At 43.8% G+C, this 20,468-nt stretch overlaps 2 protein-coding genes across 2 annotated transcripts in view; one reads left to right on the plus strand and one right to left on the minus strand.

The window, feature by feature from the left end:
* Utp20 (UTP20 small subunit processome component) overlaps positions 1-4,606 on the plus strand; it is a 101,123-nt gene extending 96,517 nt beyond the window's left edge. Inside the window, exons 59-62 of the mRNA XM_045151870.1 lie at positions 1,913-2,176; positions 2,659-2,785; positions 3,747-3,892; positions 4,129-4,606. Coding sequence (XP_045007805.1) covers positions 1,913-2,176; positions 2,659-2,785; positions 3,747-3,892; positions 4,129-4,284 — 693 coding nt within the window. The 3' untranslated portion in view covers positions 4,285-4,606. The remainder of the gene's footprint in view (positions 1-1,912; positions 2,177-2,658; positions 2,786-3,746; positions 3,893-4,128) is intronic.
* Positions 4,607-8,135: 3,529 nt separating this feature from the next.
* Arl1 (ADP ribosylation factor like GTPase 1) lies at positions 8,136-20,446 on the minus strand. The gene is made up of 6 exons (XM_045152940.1): positions 20,291-20,446; positions 17,029-17,166; positions 15,519-15,600; positions 13,992-14,103; positions 12,193-12,371; positions 8,136-10,902 (listed from the first exon to the last, which is right to left on the minus strand). The coding sequence occupies exons 1-6, from the start codon at positions 20,292-20,294 to the stop codon at positions 10,872-10,874; spliced, it is 546 nt and encodes a 181-aa protein (XP_045008875.1). The 5' UTR covers positions 20,295-20,446; the 3' UTR covers positions 8,136-10,871.
* Between the last annotated feature and the right edge of the window lie 22 nt (positions 20,447-20,468).

Here is a 20,468-nt window from a genome sequence, read left to right on the forward strand (position 1 = left end):
CAGAGGCTGGAAGCCCTGGCGCGCCCATTCTCTCTCTCTCCCTCTATCTGTCTTTCTCTCTGTGTCCGTCGCTCTCAAATAAATAAATTAAAAAAAAAAAAAAGTGGCTATGAAGCCAGGCGTAGTGGTGCGTGCCTTTAATCCTAGCACTTGGGAAGCAGAGGTAGGAGGATCACCATGAGTTCAAGGCCACCCGGAGACTACTGAGTGAACTCCAGGTCAGCCTGGCCTATAGCAAGACCCTACCTTGGAAAACAACAACACACACACACACACACACACACACACACACAAAGGCTATGAGCTGGGTATGGTGGCACACACCTTCTCTGGGAGGCTGAGGATGGTAATCTTGCCATGAGTTCAAGGCCAGCCTAGAACTACAGAATGAGTTCCAGATCAGACTGAGCTAGAGTAAGATCCTGACTTGGGAAAAAAAAAATAGTGGCTGAGTTTCCATATTATAAAATATACCTGTAGCCAAGTGTGAAGGTTCACACCTATAATCCCAGCCCTAGAGTTGGTCACAAAAAGTTATGACATGCTTCATTACGCCAAGGGTGTAGCAGCTTACATCCTGTATCCCAACACTCAGAAAGCTGAGGCAGGTGGGTTGCCATAAGTTTGAAGCAAAATGGAAAATATTGACTTCTTTTTTAAATACTTTATTCATTTATTTGAAAGGGAGGGAGAAAGAATGGGCACTCCCCAGCCTTAACTTGTTTAATTAGTATGCTTCATTGGGTTTGGAAAACATGCCAAAAGAAGTTATTTTCCCTGGGCATAGTGTCACATGCCTTTAATCCCCAGTATTTAGGAGTCAGAGGTAGGAGCACTGTGAGTTCAAGGCCAGCCTGTGACTACATAGTGAATATCAGGTCAGCCTTGAAAAAAATTTTTTTTAACCAGGGGTGGTAATGAACACCTTTAACTCAGGAGGCAGAGGCAGGAGGATTGCTGTGAATTTGAGGCCAGCTTGGGACTACATAGTGAATTCCAGATCAGCCTGGGCTAAAGTGAGACCCTACCTCAAAAAAACAAGATAAAAATGCACAACAGCATGCTTCCTTTATGTGGCAGTGTCAGGGGAGAAGAAATAGCCATTCAGTGGATGGAAGAATTCTAAAGATGCTTGAATCAAACTGACCACTCACTTCATATTTGAGCAAACATATGACTAAGCATGTTTCTCCTGATAGTAATGACAGAGCTCTATAAAAATTGAATTGGAAGCAACTGTCAAGCCAGTCAAGTATTATTTCTATATAGAATAGTTAAAAGAATTTAATGGGAGAAGCAGGGCATGGTGGCGCACGCCTTTAATCCCAGCACTGGGAGGCAGAGGTGGGAGGAGCACTGTGAGTTCAAGGCCACCCTGAGACTCCATAGTGAATTCCCCGTCAGCCTGGGCTAGAGTGATACCCTGCCCGGGGAGGGGGGGGGAATTTAATGTGGTAACAAAGGCTGTCTTTAAAGATGGCAATAGTTATTTTATAGGCATTTTTGCCCCTATGCTGTGGCATTAACAGGGCAGAACTAGGCCATATGGATGAAAATGAGTCTGGACATGCTTTACGGACAAACAAGAATTACCATGGGCCGAAGGGATGGCTCAGAGGTTAAAGGCCTGAGTTGACTTCCCCAGAACCCATGTAAAACCAGATGCACAAAGTGGCAAGTTTGTCTAGTTAATTTGCAGTGGCTTGAAGCCCTGGTGTGCCCATTCTGTCTTTCTCCCTCTCCTCTCTCTCTGCTTGCAAATAACTGAAAATAAAAGTAATTACTAGAATTGTAGCCATTGCCTTTACAATGTAACCCTTGTCTGGTTATTTACATTTTCTAACTGTTTTAGCTTGGGCTCTAATGAACCATGTTTATTTCAAAGATTTAACCTCCTCCCCTATTTTAAAAGGTTGTTAAGAATTTATTGTTCATTGCAAAAGTCTTGTACTTACTGGACCCTGAAAGCGAAAGTGAGGACAGGCAAGGAGAGATGCAAGACTTGGGAGAACCGGAAGACTTAGGAGACGGCCAGGCTGGCGCGGATGGGAAGGTGGGGTCTGACCAAGAAGAGAAGGAGGAGCCCTGCAGGCCAGCCACGCTGCTGTGGCTGATCCAGAAGCTGTCCCGGGCGGCGAAGCTGGAAGCTGCCTATTCACCCAGAAACCTTCTAAAGGTGTGACAGTGACTAAAAGCTTTTTTTGTTCTTTTTAAGTGCTTAAATGTTATTAGTATCCCCCACCCAAACACACACACCACCACCACCACCCTGGCTAAATCGTTGGGACTCCACATTTTAAACCAGAACTATAATAAAATCTGTCCCAGGGTTATAGAGATGGCTCAGGAGTTAAGATGCTTGCCTGCAAAGCCTAACAACTCAGGTTTGATTCCCTGGTGCCCACATAACCACACACACAAAAGTAGTGCATGTGCCTAGAGTTTGCAGTAGCAAGAGGCTCTGGTGCACCCATTCTCCCCCTTTCTCTCCTGTCTCTCTCTGCTTACAAATAAAATTTAAAATAGATTGTATAAAAATAATTTTTTTTTAATCTGCCCCCAAACAGACTGAATCCTATGTTCCAAATGAATGCTATGTGTTTTTCCTGAGGAATGTTAAACAGAATCATTTCCATAAAAAAAGCTTTTTCCTTTCAGAGAACTTGGATCTTTAAGTTCCTGGGTGCTGTAGCATTGGACCTTGGAGCAGACAGGGTGAAGCCTTACCTCCCCGTGATCATCGCGCCCCTGTTTCGAGAACTGAACAGCACCTATGCAGAGCAAGGTAACCCTGACTTCTCCTAGGCGTCGCCTTCCTGTCTGTCTTCCGCTTTGCCAGAGCTTCAGAAACCAAACTTGTGAGGTATTAAGACAGTTGCTGGCAAACAAGTATTTCATGTTAAATTCTGTATGCATTCTTGTGTTAAAAGTGAATTGTCTCTCTTAAAAAAATGGTGCCAGCCATGATGGCACATACCTTTAGTCCTAGCACTTAGGAGGCAGAGGTAGAAGGATCACCCTGAGTTTGAGGCCACCCAGAGACTACGTAGTTAGTTCCAGGTCAGCCTGGAGCAGAGTGAGACCCTACTACAAAAAAAAAAACATAGTGTTCTAGCTGGGCGCGGTGGTGCATTCTTTTAATCCCAACACTCAAGAAGCAGAGGTAGGAGGATCGCCATGAGTTCAAGGCTACCATGAGAATACATAGTGAATTCCAGATCAGCCTGAGCTAGAGTGAGGCCCTACCTCAAAAAACCAACCCCCCCCCAAAAAAAAATGGTGTTCTACTCTTGAGGATAGGTTTATTCAAAGATTCTCAAACTTCATAGATTATTGCTGGGCATAGTGGCACGCCCCTGTTATCCCAGCACTGTGCAGTGAGGCAGAATTGGGAATCTAGCGTTTTCCTGGGTTATATCATGAGACTATCAAAAAGTTGGGCATGGGAGTTCACACCTTTAATCCCAGCACTTGGGAGGCAGAGGTAGAAGGATCTCCATGAGTTCAAGGCAGAGTATCAGAGCAGAGTATTTTAAGTCCTACAATATTAAGAGAAAGTGTCCTTAAAGTGGGGTATCTGGGAAGATGGCTCAGTGGTTAAAGGCACTTGATTGCAAAGTCTGTGGCCTGGGTAGTACCATGTCTAACAGGATATAAAGTTCCCAGAGCCCATACAAGGATGAACAAACACAAGTTACACGTGGATTGTGACACGGGAGGCACTGACTTTACTTTCTGTTGACTAGATCCTTTGCTGAAGAACTTGTCCCAGGAAATCATAGAATTACTCAAAAAGCTGGTTGGCCTCGAGTGCTTCTCGTTAGCTTTTGCTTCTGTACAGAAACAGGCTAGTGAGAAAAGGGCACTTCGGAAAAAGAGGAAAGCTGTGGAGGTGAGTGTGCTGTTTGGAAATGTGGCTTGTTCGCTGTCTTTAATAACCACTTTCAATCTGAATGTGCCATGCTTCCCAAGGTGGAAAGGTTGAAGCTTTGAGAGGTGAGCTCAGTATTTCATTAATGAGAATGTATTGCCTTTGTGTTTAAAGCTGAATGAAACGGCACATCATCTGATTTGATGGGGATTATTTAACATACTTAAAAGTAATACAAAGCTTCTCTCTATCCCAAGTTTGTAACCAATCCTGATATTGCTGCCAAGAAGAAGTTGAAGAAGCATAAAAATAAAAGTGAGGCAAAGAAGAGAAAGATCGAGTTTCTGCGTCCAGGCTATAAGGCCAAGAGACAAAAGACCCACAGCCTGAAAGACTTGGCAATGGTGGAATGAGGCCTCCCTGGGCTCCCACCTGGAACTTACTCCTGCCCCGGGGTACAGACTTTCTTGTATATTCTACTGCGCTGAAGTCACAGCAGATTTTCTTATTTAACTTAAACTTTGGAAGCCAGGTGTGCTGGCTGCACATCTGTAATCCCAGTACTTGGGAGGATGAGGCAAGACGGTTGCTCCAAGTTCAAGGCCAACCTGAATTACAGTTTCAGGTCACCCTAGGCTGCAGTGAGCCCCTGCTTCAAAAAAAAATAACAGGAGTTAAACGTTGGCATAGATTTATATGTATAATGTATTTTTAATAAAAATGTTTACCACTGTATTGTCATTGTCTAAAAAGCATTTGATACTAAGGAATAGTTTACTTTAAATTTTTATTTATTTGATGGGCTGGAGAGATGGCTTAGCGGTTAAGCGCTTGCCTGTGATGCCTAAGGATCCTGGTTCGAGGCTCAATTCTCCAGGACCCACATTAGCCAGATGCACAAGGGGGCACACGTGTCTGGAATTCATTTGCAGGGGCTGGAGGCCCTAGTGCGCCCATTCTCACTCTCTCTGCCTCTTTCTCTGTCACTCTAAAATAAATAAATAAATTTCTTTATTTATTTGGATAGATGTGGGTGTGGGCACACCACGGCCTGTTGCTGCTGCAAAGGAACACCAGAGCCCTGGCCACATACATACTTATTTGAGGGGGAGGGTGGAGAGAATGGGCATGTCAGGGACTCCAGCCCCCCCCCCAACCCAAATCACACAAAGGAAGCCACCTTGTGCATCGGGCATACCTGAGTCCTGGGAAATCAAACCTGGGTCCTTTGGCTTTGCAGGAAAGTGCCTTAATGGCTAAGCCATTCCTCCAGCCCCCTAGCTATTTTTTTAATCACCCTTATTTAGGTGGCTTGAGAACAGAACCCAGGCTAGCAAGCACCTTTAACCACTAAGCTACCTTCCCATCCCTGTTTTCTTAATTTTCACTGGTGTGTGCATGTGTGTCTGTGCCCGCCCTTCCGCCTGCTTTTACTAAGCTGGAGTCTCCTACTGATCCTGTAGATTGCTCTTTTTTTGGTAAGTTCCAGCAATTCCCAGGGTTCTGGCCCCCATGGGATGAAGCTTAGAGACGAGCATGGCCCCATCCAGCTGTTGGTGTGGGTCCTGGAGATGGTCTTAGGCTGTTATGCTTGCTTAGGACGTGCACTTAACCTTAACCACTAAGCCATCTCCACAGCCCATGCACTTGAAAATGTAACTTTTTAACAAAATGAATTTAAAATAGAAAAAATAAGAGCTGTTGCTGACCCCAGGACCCCAACGAGGTTCTTTTGGTACAGCGTTGATGGCATCAGTAACAGTGGAGCCGCACCCACCCGAGCCCTACGCGAGCCTGGGGAGCTGAGGGATCTCAGCAGCAAGTCCCTGGACACCGGGTCACGCTGGCATCTGCCGCACCCTCACGGAGTGTCCTCCCGGCTGGAGCTGGCGAAGTGTTCGAGCCACCTTAGTGACTTCAGTGTACTCCAGATGTCCCAAGCTTTCCAGGAGCCCTCTGGAAACAAAAGCAGGTTTGTGCTGTGTCTGGTCTTTTTGACAAGTTGAAGGCACATCTTGGAGACATTTGTGTGATAGAAGATATCCCTTTGTCTCATCAGGGAAACTATAGTTATTTTTTGTTTGCTTCTGGGAAATTTTTAGTTATTCTAGAACAGTCTGCAAGGAAGAGTAATGAGGATGAGGAGAGTTTGGGAGTTTGCCCTTCGTGCACTCCCCCTCCTCACCTCATCCTGCAGAAAAGTCACATGTCACACGGACACCTGTTTTCGTTGCTTTTGAGTTTGGCAATCTCAGCCACGGGCACAGACACTCAGAGATTTGTCACACAGTAGATGGGGGTATTCGTTTATTTGGAGATACTCCTTTGTGAACCCATAACCACTCTCCACGTACGTGAGTTTAAAGTTAATTAAAAGCTGAATAGCATTCTCAGCTGGTTTGCTAAACCGAGATAGGAGAGATTTCAGTATTTCAAGATAGGGTCCTGGAAAAGAACAGATTTAAGCACATAATGTATGGTGGCAGAGGTGGGAAGGGGACAGAATGTACTAGTAATCATATTTGGTATTATGGTCCAAGGTCTGCATATTTGGCTTCATTAATTGCAGGTGCATTTTGCATTCAAATACCTCATAGTTTTTTTTTTTCCAGGGTAGGGTCTCGCTCTAGCCCAGACTGACCTGGTATTTACTATGCAGTCTCAGGGTGGTCTCAAACTCACAGCAATCCTCCTCTCTGCCTCAAGTGCTGGGATTAAAGGCATGCACCACCACACTGGCCCAAATACCTCATAATTTAAAAAAGTAAGTATTATGGCTTGAACTAGTAATACAAAAGCAAAATAGAAATAAGTATATGGTATCTTGCTTCTAACGCTGATGATTTACAACTGAAATTATGGTCATTTTATTTTTTTTTAATTTTTTTTTTTTTTTTTTTTTTTTTGAGAGCGACAGACACAGAGAAAAGACAGATAGAGGGAGAGAGAGAGAATGGGCACGCCAGGGCTTCCAGCCTCTGCAAACGAACTCCAGACGCGTGCGCCCCCTTGTGCATGTGGCTAACATGGGACCTGGGGAACCGAGCCTCGAACCGGGGTCCTTAGGCTTCACAGACAAGCGCTTAACCACTAAGCCATCTCTCCAGCCCCTGGTCATTTTATTTACAAGCAGTTTTCTTTTGGTGTTCAGCCAGATCTTTTGCCTGACTACACTCCAGGTTGAAGCAGTGTTCTTCAGTAGCAGTGTATCTGAAGTCAGGAAGATCCATCCTGCTAGGCATTTTGCATATACTTTAATTCTCATGGTGTTTGCTGATTCGTCAAACACATGAAGCAGACTCAGAGCAAGTAACTTATCTGAGGGTATTCCTGATGTACAGTCCCATAGTAGAGTCAAGACTGAGAACCCTAAACCCATGGTCCTTGCAAGTCTGCAGTCGTGGGCTCAGAATATGCCATATGTAGAAACAAAATACATCATCCTGCTTTCTCTTCAGCAACCGGGCATGGATGCAGTCTCATGGGAATGCTCACCTTTCTCAGGTGTTTATAATGTGCCAAAATAAGATGGGGCATCTAAAGCCGGGAGTGGTGTCGCAAACCTTTAATCCCAGCACTCAGGAGGCAGAGGTAGGATCGCCGTGTTCGAGGCCACCCTGAGATTACATAGTAAATTCCAGATCAGCCTGAGCTAGAAAAAACACCCTACCTCAAAAAACCAAACCAAAAAAAAAAAAAAAAAAAAAAAGATGGGGCATCTGGTAGTTTTTTGTGTTGTTTTGGCTTTTTCAAACTCACATCCATCTTCCTACCTCTGCCTCCTGAGTGGTGGGACTAAAGGTGTGTGTCGTCATGCCTCGCAGGATATTAGATAGCAGGACCTCATCTCCCCAAAAAAAAAGCTTAAGCCGGCGTGGTGGCGCACGCCTTTAATCTCAGCACTCGGGAGGCACAGGTAAGAGGATCACCGTGAGTTTGAGACCAGCCTGAGACTACAGTGAATTCCTGGTCAGCCTGGACCAGAGTGAGACATTACCTCAAAAAACTAAAACAAAAAATAAAAATAAAAACCTTCATAAAGTTTAGAAATCAAAAACCAAAATATTAAGACAAGCATAGTAGCTCATTCCTGTAATCCCAGCACCCCAAAGGCTATGGCAGATCTGGCATAAATTCAAGGCCATCCTGAGCTACACAGTAGTACAGGGTAGGAGGCTTACTACATATGCAAGACCCAGTCTCAAAAGACAGAACCAGAAAGGGGTAATTATCAGAAAGAACAACTAGTGATACTGAACACATCTTTACTTTTAACCAATGTTTATTGAGTGCCTCGTATGTACCAGGTGTATCATTAGACATCAAGGAAGAGAAAAAGCAAATGAAATATGGTCCTGCTCTTGGAACTTCTATTTCCAGTTTAAAGTGCATGTCAAATAGTCAAGGTAACAATCCATCATCTTCAATTTCTAATATGTCTGCTGTGATCACAACACTGTACAACTACCAACCATCATTATGAAATACAATGGTAGCACTCAAGGGAACCTTTTATCATCTTTCCAGGGCTTGTTTTATAGAAATGAGGCTGAAAGTGTAGACACTGATAACAACAACCCATTTTGATCTTGCTTGGTGCTTTTTTCTTTCTCTCACACACATATTTTATATATTCATTCAGATTCTCTTTCTGTAAAAACAAACTTTAGGAGGATATATTCCAGGTTATGCATAAGCCAATGGCATCAAGATCAGCTTCACAGTGGAAGGAGCTACAAGCCAGGCAGGATCTTCTACTTGTATTTTTCACAGTATATCAGAACTACAGCCCCCTGTGAACAAGCATAGCAATGTCTTCTTGCATGTCCCAGCCTTGTGCCGTTGCCCAGAAGGGAACTCCAGTGTAAAGTGCAGTACTACTATTCTCCTAGCTGACAAGCATGTATCTACTATTTTAACTATGAAAATACTCAGATAAGCATAATGTTCACTTTCCATACTGGGTACTAGGAATACAAATATAAAAAAGAAAGCCTTGGCCCACCAAGAGTACATTCATACTCGTATTAGTTCCACTAGGAAGACTTATGCCTGAAGGAAGATGCTATCAAAAGAAGATTTCAAAGAAATCAAGCTATGAACAGGGACAAAAACAAAAAGAATGAAGAGTCTCAAGCTGTCCATGTTGGAATACACATAATCCCAACACTAGGAAGCTAGACAAGAGGGTCACCATGAGATTGAAACCTGGAATACACAGCAAGACCCTATCTCAAAACAAAGAACCCCACAGGTGAAAAGTACATTCGCTTACATTAATGATGTCCACAAGTTTAAGGGGGAAAAGGCAACTAAAGCCAACATCTCTACCAGCACCTAGTTTTAAAATGCTTGCTTCCCAACTTATTTGAAGGAAGCAAAGTTCCCCAGTTTGAATGACACTACAGTTGGTATTGGGTAGTTGGAAATATCTCTGAAGACTGGATTCTATTTATGGCTTACAGCAAGACTAATTTTAGAAAATGTGTTAGTTACTTGTAAGCAGAGAGAGATTATGGGCACACTAGGGCCTCTTGTCACTGTAAACAAAACTCCAGGTACATGCACCACTTTGTGCGTCTGGCTATACTTGGGTAGTGGGGAGTCGCTCCTGGACCATCAGGCTTTGCAAGCAAATACCTTTAACCACTGAGTAATCTCCCCAGCCAAAGGCTAATATTTAAATCCAGGATTCCCCCCCCCCCCCGAGGTAGGGTGTCACTCTAGCCCAAGCTGACCTGGAATTCACTAAGCAGTCTCAGACCGGCCTCAAACTCAGTGATCCTCCTACCTCTGCCTCCCGAGTACTGGGATTAAAGGTGTATGCCACCACAACTGGCTAAGGTTTTTATTGTTAACCAATTTACATTACCAATTGCAAATTAATGCAATGACAGGCAGTAAAGACATCTTACAGTGCTTCTTAAGAATCATTTATTTACTTTCATATTTCTCCATATTGGTTTGTGAATTCATTAAATACAGCCATTTGGGATTTTTGCTGTCACTGATCACTTTTACTAGTATAGGCAAGATTATATATAAGCATTCTTTGAATGTTCTATGACTACCTTAGCATAAGTTTTTTTGAATTTTGAGACAGGGTTCTCATGTAGCCCAGGCTGGCTTTGAACTCACTACAGAACTGAGGCTGGCCTTGAACTCCTGACCCTCCTGCCTCTACCTCCTGAGTGCTGGGATGCTAGGCATGTGCTACCATATCTGTCTTTAGCATAATTATGTTTTAAGCGTTAAAGAATATCGTGTTATCAATGCTGGCATTTTTAGGTATAACATGAAACATTTCTGACCCAAAAGCCTTACTTTTGAGTCTCATTCCCACCTCACTAGTAGAAGCCCTACTGGAAACAGACGCACCCCACCCACTGTATTCATAAAGCAACATTACTGCCCTTCCCTCCTTCCCAGGGCTGCTGTACACGTATAAAGTAAACAGGCAACAACAAGTAAGTCACTCAAGTTAGCCAACAAAACAGCACTCATACCTACTTAAAACTTATGAATGAAACAACTTATGATACACTAGTCAGTTAAGCAAATGAAGGCTGTATCATACATACTATGTTCCTAACCTAAATCAGTGAGTCTCATCTTTGGAAAATAATTCATTTTCAAAGGAAAAAAAGTCATCTAACATAATTGGTAGTGTTTGTACAAACAAGATGCAACCACTAATTCAAAAATAGGGTTTTACCCTCCAAGAAGAATGCACTCTTTAATAGAAGTGTGTTTAAGAATTCCATACAAATAGCATACATACCTCACCACAAGAAGGAAGACATATTTTACATGACATAGAATATTTGGGGGATTTAATCAACTTGCCCCTCTAACCAAGTACTTGTTTTTTATTACAAACACTGAAGTCAGTTCTGTCTATGCAGTCACAGTTCTAACACGTCGTCATGTGCAGCACGCCTGACTCCAAAGAAATATGTGACGTCACATTTCTTTCAGGAGCTGAAGTGATGGGATGAAACTACTGTCTGCTTTTCAGTGTTTCAACTAACCTGTAAAGAGAACCGATTCAGAAAAGTAACTTGAAGGTTTAAAACATGAATGTTTACAATATAGACTTCATAATGGAGACAGATTCCAAAGCCCTTAAGATGAAAACACAGATTAGAAGAAAGTTATCAAGTACCTTTTCAAAAAATTTATTTGTTCTTTTCAGACACAGTCTTATGTACCTAGCCTTGAACTTATTATGAAGCTGGGGGTTGGCCTTAAATTCCTGACCATCCTGCCTCCACCATTCGAGTGCTGGGATTACAGGCTTGCACTACCATATCCTGCTCTCCAAGTATCTGTTTTCTGAGATGCTGTTACTGCTGGGCTACATGTGGATATGGTAAAAATAAACTTGCTCCCCAAGGAAGGAATGGATACACATCAATGACAATCCACTGTAACAAGTACATCACTGACCTGTGACAAGGGCATCTAAAGTTAGATATGCAGTAAGATAGTGGGACTAGAGACATACCAAGAAGGCTCTTGAGGCTTGAGAGATATTGCTTAGTGGTTAAGGCATTTGCCTGCAAAGGCAAAGGACCCAGGTTCAATTCCCCAGTGCTCACATAAGCCAAAAGCACAATGTGGTGTGTGGAGTTCATTTGCAGTGGTCAGAAGCCCTGGAGTGCCAATTCTCTCACTCAAATAAATAAATAAATTAAATAATAAAAAGAAGACTCTTGAAAGAAAGAAAGCCTTACCCTAATTCCTACAGGATAAATATTGAACTGGGCCAGGCATGGTGGCGTATGCCTTTAATCCCAGCACTGAGAGGCAGAGGTAGGAGGATCACTTTGAATTCAAGGCCACCCTAAGACTACAGAGTGAATTCCAGGTCAGCCTGGGCTACAGGGAGACCATACTTTAAAAAAAAAAAAAAAAAATTGAAGAGGCTAGAAGCTGGCAGATACTAGCTCATCTAAGTGACAATAAATGGGTGTTTATGGTTGAAACGACGGCAGACGCTGTGAAGACTAGTGGGAGGACAGCATCACACCTGCTAAGAAACCTAGATGACATCCTCAAAACACGAAGACTATCCTAGGGCAGACCTAAAGAAGCACATCAACAGTTCCAGCACTGAGGAGGCGAAAGCAGAATTGTAGTTGCACACACACGCGCACACACACACACACAGTGAAATCCTGACAGAAGAGATGAGAGAGGATGAGAGGAAAAGGAGAAAAGACAGAAAGGGCAAACTGAGGAGGAAAGGCCCCCAGTGGGCACGCACAGCACTTGGCTTCAAGCACGCTTGTGGGGGACTTGGGAAAGATGATACTTGCCATTCCATGGCCTCATCGAGGCCAGTGCCTTTGGTTGCAGATGTTTTGAATATTTGCCATTTTCTGTCCTTCAAGGCAGGTAAACCAAGTGCATTTGCCATTTCTGAGGGAGTCATAGCCTGCTCCATGTCCTGTTTATTTGCAAACACCACTAGGATGGCTTTTCTCAGCTCTTCTTCCTAAGTAAAGTGGAAAAAGCTCACTTAAAAAAAAAAAATTTATTTTTATTTATTTGAGACACAGAATAGGCATGAAGGGTCTCTAGCCACTGCAATTGAACTCCAGCTGCATGCACCACCTTGTGCATCTGGTTTATGTAGGACCTGGAGAATCAAACCTGGATCCTTAGGCCTTGTAGGCAAGCGCCTTAACCACTAAGCCATCCCTCCATCCCAATATTATTGGACAATATGCCAAACAAGTTATTTTTGAAGCCGGGCATGGTGGCACACACCTTTACTCCCAGCACTTGGGAGGCAGACATGGAAGGATCGCTGTTAGTTTGAGGTCACCCCGAGACTACATAGTGGATTCCAGGTCAGCCTGAGCTACAGTGAAACTACCTCAAAAAAAAAAAAAAACAAAAGGAAAAAAATGTTATATTCGGTCTGGAGAGATGGCTTAGCAGTTACGACACTTGCCTGCAAAGCTAAAGGGCCCAGGTTCAATTCACCAGGATCCACAACAGCACATGCATCTGGAGTTTGTTTGCAGTGGCTGGATGCCCCAGCATGTTTATTTTATCTGCCTCTCTCTCAAATAAATAAATAAAAATATATTTAGGACTGGAGAGGTAGCTTAGTGGTTAAGGCATTTGCCTGCAAAGCCAAAGGATCCTGGTTCAATTCTCCAGGACCCATGTAAGCCAGATGCACAAGGGGGTGCATGCATCTGGAGTTTGTTTGCAGTGGCTGGAGGCCCTGGTGCACCCATTCTCTCTCTCCTTCCCTCTCTCTGTCTGCCTCTTTCTCTCTCTGAAATAAATAATATATTTAAAAGAATGTGTGTGTGTGTGTGTTTTAAGTTATTTTCAGCCTGGCATGGTGGTACACACCTTTAATCCCAGCACTAGGGAGGTTGAGGTAGGAGGATCACAAGGCCAGCCTGAGACCACACAGTGAATTCCAGGTCAGTGGACTACAGCAAGACCCTACCTCGATCGCCCCCAGCCAAAAAAAAAAAAATCCTGGGTTTTGAGGTAGGGTCTCACTCTAGCCCAGGCTGACATGGAACTCTGTAGTCCCAGGTTGGCCTCAAACTCATGGTGATCTTCCTAGCTCAGCCTCCTGAGTGTTGGAACTACAGGCATGTACCACCAAATTGACTAAAGTATTCCATTCCGAGAGGAAAAGTTTCACCTTAGTATCAAGTAGCCAAAAGTAAATAAATAAAACTTGGGCATGGTAGCACATACATTTAATCCCGACACTGGGAGGCAAGGTAGAAAGATTGCCATGAGTTCAAGGCCACCTGAGACTACATAGTGAATTCAAGGTCAGCCTGGGCTAGAGTGAGACCCTACCTTGAAAATCCAAAAAATATATAAAGAAATAATTAAAAATAAAAATAAAAGTGATAGTTTGGGCTGGAGAGATTGCTTAGTGGTTAAGGCACTTGCCTGTAAAGCCAAAAGGACCCATGTTCAAATCCCCAGAACCCATATAAGCCAGATGCACAAGGTGGCACATGCATCTGGAGTTCTTTTGCAGTGGCTAGAGGCCCTGACATGCCCATTCACTCACTCTTATCTGCCACTTTCCCTCTCTCTCTCAAATAATAAAAAATGATAGTTTACTTACCTCCAACATGGCAACTAACTCTGATTTGGAAATGCCGATTCGATCTCGGTCACAACTGTCCACCACATAAATGACTGCATCTGTGTTTGAATAGTAACATCTCCAGTATGGTCTAAAGAATATTCAAAATCAGAAAATGTATTACTACGTGAAAGGAATTTGACATGCCAATTTACATGCTAGGACTCCAGGCAATGCTGGAGGGATGGAGACTACAAGACAGTCCTGCGTCTTACGATGGATGCTGGTCTCCCACTCAGATGGCATGGAGGTGAGAAACCGGTGGCAATACTCTGTCATTGGACCAAGTAGTTTCAAAGTAAATTCAGGCCACAGGCTGAGAAAAGACATGCATACTCTACAAAATCACTAAATGTACTCAAAGAAAAGGTATACACAAGAATGATCATGACAGCTCACAAGTCTTTGGCCAGGAATCCCTTAAGAAAAATGGACTTTGAACCAGACATGCTGGCACACACCTTTAATCCCAGCACTCAAGAGGCAGAGGTAGGAGGACTGCTGAGAGTTCGAGGCCACCCTGAGACTACATAGTGAATTTCAGGTCAGCCTGAGCTAGAGTGAGACCCTACCTAGGAAACCAAAAAAAGAAGGAAAAGAAAAAGAAAAATGGACTTTGGGTGAGCCAGGGCCTTCAGCCGCTGCAAACAAACTCCAGACATGTTCGCCCCCTTGTGCACATGTGCAACATGCATGTTTGCATCACTGCTACAAGGGACCTGGATATACAAACATGAGTTCTTAGGCTTCGCAGGCAAGTGCCCTAACCACTAAGCCATCTCTCCAGCCTAGTTTTATGATTTTATATTACATCCATTAATTACTGATGATGACCATAAGTAGAAATGGCTAAAATTAGAAATACACTTAGCAATGACTAAAGAAGTGAAGGGAGTTAGTGGAAGGCAGGATATTCAGTGACTGATGGTACTATTGTGAACTACTACTGACAGTCAGTAAACATACACAATGCCATGATGAGTCCTGACTGCAGAAAGGAACCATGCTGACATTAGGTCTATATGGTACCTTTTTGCATCCCAAACAGTCTGTCTCACGAGGGAGGGACTGACAAAATCCAAACTGGGGTGCCTTTTTAGTTAAAAAATATTCAGTCAAGTACTTAGGCCTTGGGATTTTCATAACAAGATTTTAAGTGAAATCTATAGAACTGAGTTCCTTAGATTTTAGTATCCTGTAAGAAAATATGCAGGTCTACATTGTACCTCATCTTGGACTACACTTTACAATAGAGGAGATATTTTTGGTTTATTAATAATAATAATAATAATAATAATAATAATAATAATAATAAAAGCTGGGCACGGTGGTACATGCCTTTAATCCCAACACTTGGGAGGCAGAGGCAGAAGGATCACCGTGAGTTCAAGACCACCCTGAGACTACATAATGAATTCCAGGTCAGCCTGGACTAGAGGGTGCTACCTCAAAAAAAAATAAAATAAATGTCAAATACCACAAAATGACCTGGTATTCATACTATACCTGATACTCGTCTGTCCTCCTAAGTCCCAAACTTGAAATTTAAGGTTTTTGTATGTCACTGTCTCTACGTTGAATCCAATAGCTGAAAAAGAAATCAAATTGGTAGTACAAGTCTTAGCAAGTAATGATAATCACATTATTAGCTAGCATATTCTACTTAAAATAGTATGCTTTTATGTACATACACATGCATGTGCGTACACATACATCACTAATTTAACACAAACATGGTCTTTAGGATATCCACAAATACATAATTCTTAGTTCAGAGGAAGCTTTGTTGAATGCCCCTCAGAAGTAGTAAACAAAAGTATTCTGGGGCTGTGCATGGTGGCACACACCTTTAATCCCAGCACTTGGGAGGCAGAGGTAGGTGGATCGCTGTGAGTTTGAGGCCACCCTGATATTTCATAGTGAATTCCAAGTCAGCCTGGGCTAGAGTGAGACCCTACCTCAGGGGTTTTACAAAAAAAAAAAAAAAAAATCCTTTAAAAAAAAAGTATTCTGGGGCTGGAGGGATGGCTTAGCTGTTAAGGTGTTTGCCTGCTAAATCAAAAGACCCAGGTTCGATTCCCCAGGACCCACATAAGCCAAATGTAAAAGGTTGCATCTGGAGTTTTTTGCAGTAGCTGAAGGTATCTGCCCTTCTTTCCCTCTGTCTCAAATTAATTAATTAATTAATTAATTAAATTTTTTAAAATACATTCTGAAGGTTCAACTTAAAAAGCACAATTGTAAATATAAAAACTAAAATTTTGGTGAGTAGTGAATAAACAGATTAAAACATTGAAAACTAGATTCTGCTGGGCATGGTTACACATGCCTTTAATCCCAGCACTTGGGAGGCCTGAGGTGGGAGGATCATTGTGAATTCAAGGACAGCCTGAGATTACATAATGAATTCCAGATCAACCTGGGCTAGTGTGAGTCCCTACCTCAAAAGACCTTAAAAAAAAAAAAAAAAAAAAAAAAAAAACTAGGTTCTAAAATTCAGTAAGGACACTGAAATAGCATTACAGAAACTAGTTCCCTAAGGCTAGCGATCTTATAGAGCCTCTGCACAAATGCCCAAAAGCTCACTTAAAAGGTCACATGGGCATGGTCAAGGGGAGGTATCTCATCAGCTGCTATTGTTAGGTATAGCTCTGACACCACACAGTTAAGGCCAGATACTGCTTTCCTAACAATATCATGCAATACCATTTCATAACAATAACACCAATGTGTTATACAGGTTAACACAGTACTTTTACATACTTCATTTAAATACCATCAAAGCCAGTCAGTATTTACCATCTTCATCTTAGTAAAGAAAATGGCTCTCAGTAAGATTAAGTTTTAACGTTCTGTCAAAATAGCAAAACTTGACTATGTACCAGGACAGGGAACCTGACACTACATCCCAAATACCTCTGAGTTTATGTTCATACTAGAAACTTACGAACCCTTGTCTGTTCATCATATGATCTATTTCGTCAGAAAGCAGAGAGTTTACCACGCCAACACTTACTAGGAATAGTAGTCACGACTTCTCCAACCTGTAATCTGTACAAAATTGTGGTTTTTCCAGCACCATCTAATCCCAAAATTAAAATCCTCATTTCCCTGGTTCCAAAAAGACTGGAAAAAATACTTGAGAAAAAGCCACCTACAAGATAATAAAAACAAAACACATATTTAATATTGGGTTTTGAATAAGGGCCACAAAACGTTAAACTTTGCCGTCAGAAAGTGGTATCTTAAATAATATTTTCCTGGCTGCACAAGTAATTTGGCTTCCAATGAAATATATTACTCAACATCAAACAAGTAATTATTGATACTTCTAAGTCCTAAATAACGTCAGAGTCGTCAGGTGTGGTGGCGCACGCCTTTAATCCCAGCACTTGGGAGGCAGAGGTAGGAGGATCACCATGAGTTCAAGGCCAACCTGAGACTACCAAGTGAATACCAGGTCAGCCTGGACTAGAGCGAGACCCTACGTTGAAGAACCAAAATAATAATTATAATAATGTCAGAGAGGCAAAGATAACACTAATTGCAAATGCAGCCACTGTCCTCATAGATTCAGTTCATTTTCTCATCAATGGAGTAAGAATACATCAGCATGATCTCTTCACTACCCCCTTAAAAACAAACTACCTGTCCACACTGGGACAAGGAGATCGTTGGCCATGAAAACTAGCACCATAATTCTTCCATTACCAGGAGTTCCCCACTGTGCAGTAAGTATCACAAGACACTATGTAACAAGAGCTATTTTATGGTTTTTTTTTTTTTGTTTGTTTGTTTGTTTTTTTAACTAGGGTCTGGCCCTAGCCCAGGCTGACCTGGAATTCACTATGTAGTCTCAGGATGGCCTTGAACTCATGGAGATCCTCCTACCTCTGCCTCCCCAGTGCTGGGATTAAAACACCCAGTGTTTTGTTTTGTTTTTTTCCCCCCTAACAAAAATTACTTTAAAAAAAAAAATAATAGTTTGGGGACTGGAGAGATGGCTCAGCAGTTAAGGTACTTGCCTGCAAAGCCTAACAACCCTGGTCCCATTCCTCAGTACCCACACATTCCTCAGTACCCACATAAAGCCAGATACACAAATTGGCACATGCATCTGGAGTTCATTTGCAGCAGCTGGAGGGCCTGGCATACCCATTCTCCTCTCTTCCATCAATCAGCTTGCAAATAAATTAATATATTTTCTTTTTATTTTTTGTCTGTTTTTCTGTTTTGTTTTTTCTTGGTTTTTCACAGTAGGGTCTCTAGCACATCTGACCTGAAATTCACTAGTTTCAGGGTGGCCTCAAACTCATAGCAATCTAACTTCTGCCTCCTGAGTGCTGGGATTAAAGACTATGTGCCACCACGCCCCACTAGTTTTATTTTTGAGTTTGTCTTTTTAAAAAATCTTTATTTTTATTTATTTACTTGACAGAGTGAAAGAGACAGAGAGAGAGAGAGAGAGAGAAAGGGGGGGAAGGGCACGCCAGGGCTTCCAGCTTCTGTAAATGAAATGTGCCACCTTGTGCATCCAGCTTACATGGGTCCTGGGGAATCGAACCTGGGTCCTTTGGCTTTGCTGGCAAGCATCGTAACCATTAAGCCATCTCTCCAACCCAATTTTGTCTTTTTAATTCAATATTTTTGTTTGTGAGGAGAGGGAGCACACAAGAGTATGGCCCACTAGGGCCTCCTGCTGCTGCAAATGGACTTCAGACACCTGTGCCACTTTTTGCATCTGGACTTATGGGGGTACTGGAAAAATCTAACCCAGGCTCAGCAGGCTTTGCAAGCAAGCAAGTGCCTATGATCAATGTGCCATATTCCCAGCCCAAGCACTACTTTTTACAGAAAATCCATTCTAAGGCTGGACATGGTGGTGCACACCTTTAATCCCAGCACTCAAGAGGCAGAGGTGGGAGGATCACCATGAATTCGAGGCCATCCTGAGACTACATAGTGAATTCCAGGTCAGTCTGGGCTAGAATGAGACTCTACACCTCAAACAAACAAACAAAAAAAGTCATTCTAAAAAGTAAAGCTACATCCGACACCTAATGAAATACTTCCAAGAAGCCTTCTGCACCCAGGGTACAGAAAAGTACTTGGGGCAAAGGCTCTTTGCCACCAAAGACCACTAAGGAAAAAAAGTTGTTGTTGGTGGTGTTATTATTTTGGAGTTCCGAGGTAGGGTCTCACTCTAGCTCAGGCTACAATTCACTAATGTAGTCTCAGGGTGGCGTCGAACTCAAGGAGATCCTCCTACCTCTGCCTCTGGAGTGCTGGAATTAAAAGTATGTGCCACCACGCCCAGCAAAAAAGTTACATTTTTAACAAAAGAATAAAAAGCTCGACCGACCTGGCTGTATGGGCCTGTGACTTGGGAGGCTAAGACAGAAGGATAGTGAACGTAAGGCGAACTTGGTCTACAGAGTGAGATCAAGGCCAGGCTGGGCAACTTATACTCTCAAAATTTAAAAAGGGCTCGGGGCTGTGGCTCAGTGGTTAAAGCACTTTCCTTGTATGCCTCAAGGTTGAGTCAATCCGCACCGTAAATGAGAATGTGAGTGAGTGAGTGAGTGTGTGTGTGAGTGTGTGTGTGTATGAGAGAGAGAGAGAGAGAGAGAGAGAGAGAGAGAGAGAGAGAGAGAGAGAGAAAAAACGCCACACGTGGTATTTGGAAAAGACAGCAAGAATGCAGAACAAACTCACCTGGGAAAAGTGAGAGTGGGTGGGACCTGATAAAGTCCTTCCTACCATTGACAGACAGGTAGAAAACAGGCGGAAGAAGGAAACTGAGGAAGGGTTATAGAAAAGGACCCAGGGCCAGGACTTACAGCCTCCGTGAAAACTTGAGGAGGGACTGTTAAGAATGCCGAGAATTAGCATCCTTGGGCTCCAGCAGAACCGGGGCCGGAGCCCGCGGGGAGCTCCATCCCCGGGCCGGCCAAGAACGAAGGTCACGCCTTCCCTCTCGGGACCCCGTCCTCCACCCCCCTCTCGCGAACTCGTCCCCGGCGCAGCCCACGAGCGGCACCGGCCCCGACTCCTCCAGGAGGCCCGCGGAGGGACCGCCGCCGCCTCCCGCACCGGCGTTCGGGGCCGCCGGGACACCCCGGCCGCGACACGCTGCAGGCTTCGTCGGCCCAGCGAGCCGGGCCGGGGAGAAGCGCACGGCGGGGCGGACGGCGAGGGGCTCGGCGGAGGTGCGCGGCTCCCCGGCGGCCCTCCCCGGAAGACCCCTCTGCCCCGCCGCTCCGGCCCGCACTGCTCACCCATGATGAAGCCGCGCGTCCGCCCACGCCGGCGCTCAGACACGGGCCGTGTAAGACTGCGCAGAGACTTCCCTACTCCAGCGCCGGCCTCCGGCTCCCCAGCGCTCGCCTCCGCCCCGCCGCTCCGACAACTTCCACGTCGTCCTCCCGGCGGGGGCGGGCGCGGGCGCGGGCGCGG

This window comes from Jaculus jaculus, chromosome 6 (genome assembly GCF_020740685.1).
Source record: "Jaculus jaculus isolate mJacJac1 chromosome 6, mJacJac1.mat.Y.cur, whole genome shotgun sequence".
Taxonomy (NCBI): Eukaryota; Metazoa; Chordata; class Mammalia; order Rodentia; family Dipodidae; genus Jaculus; species Jaculus jaculus.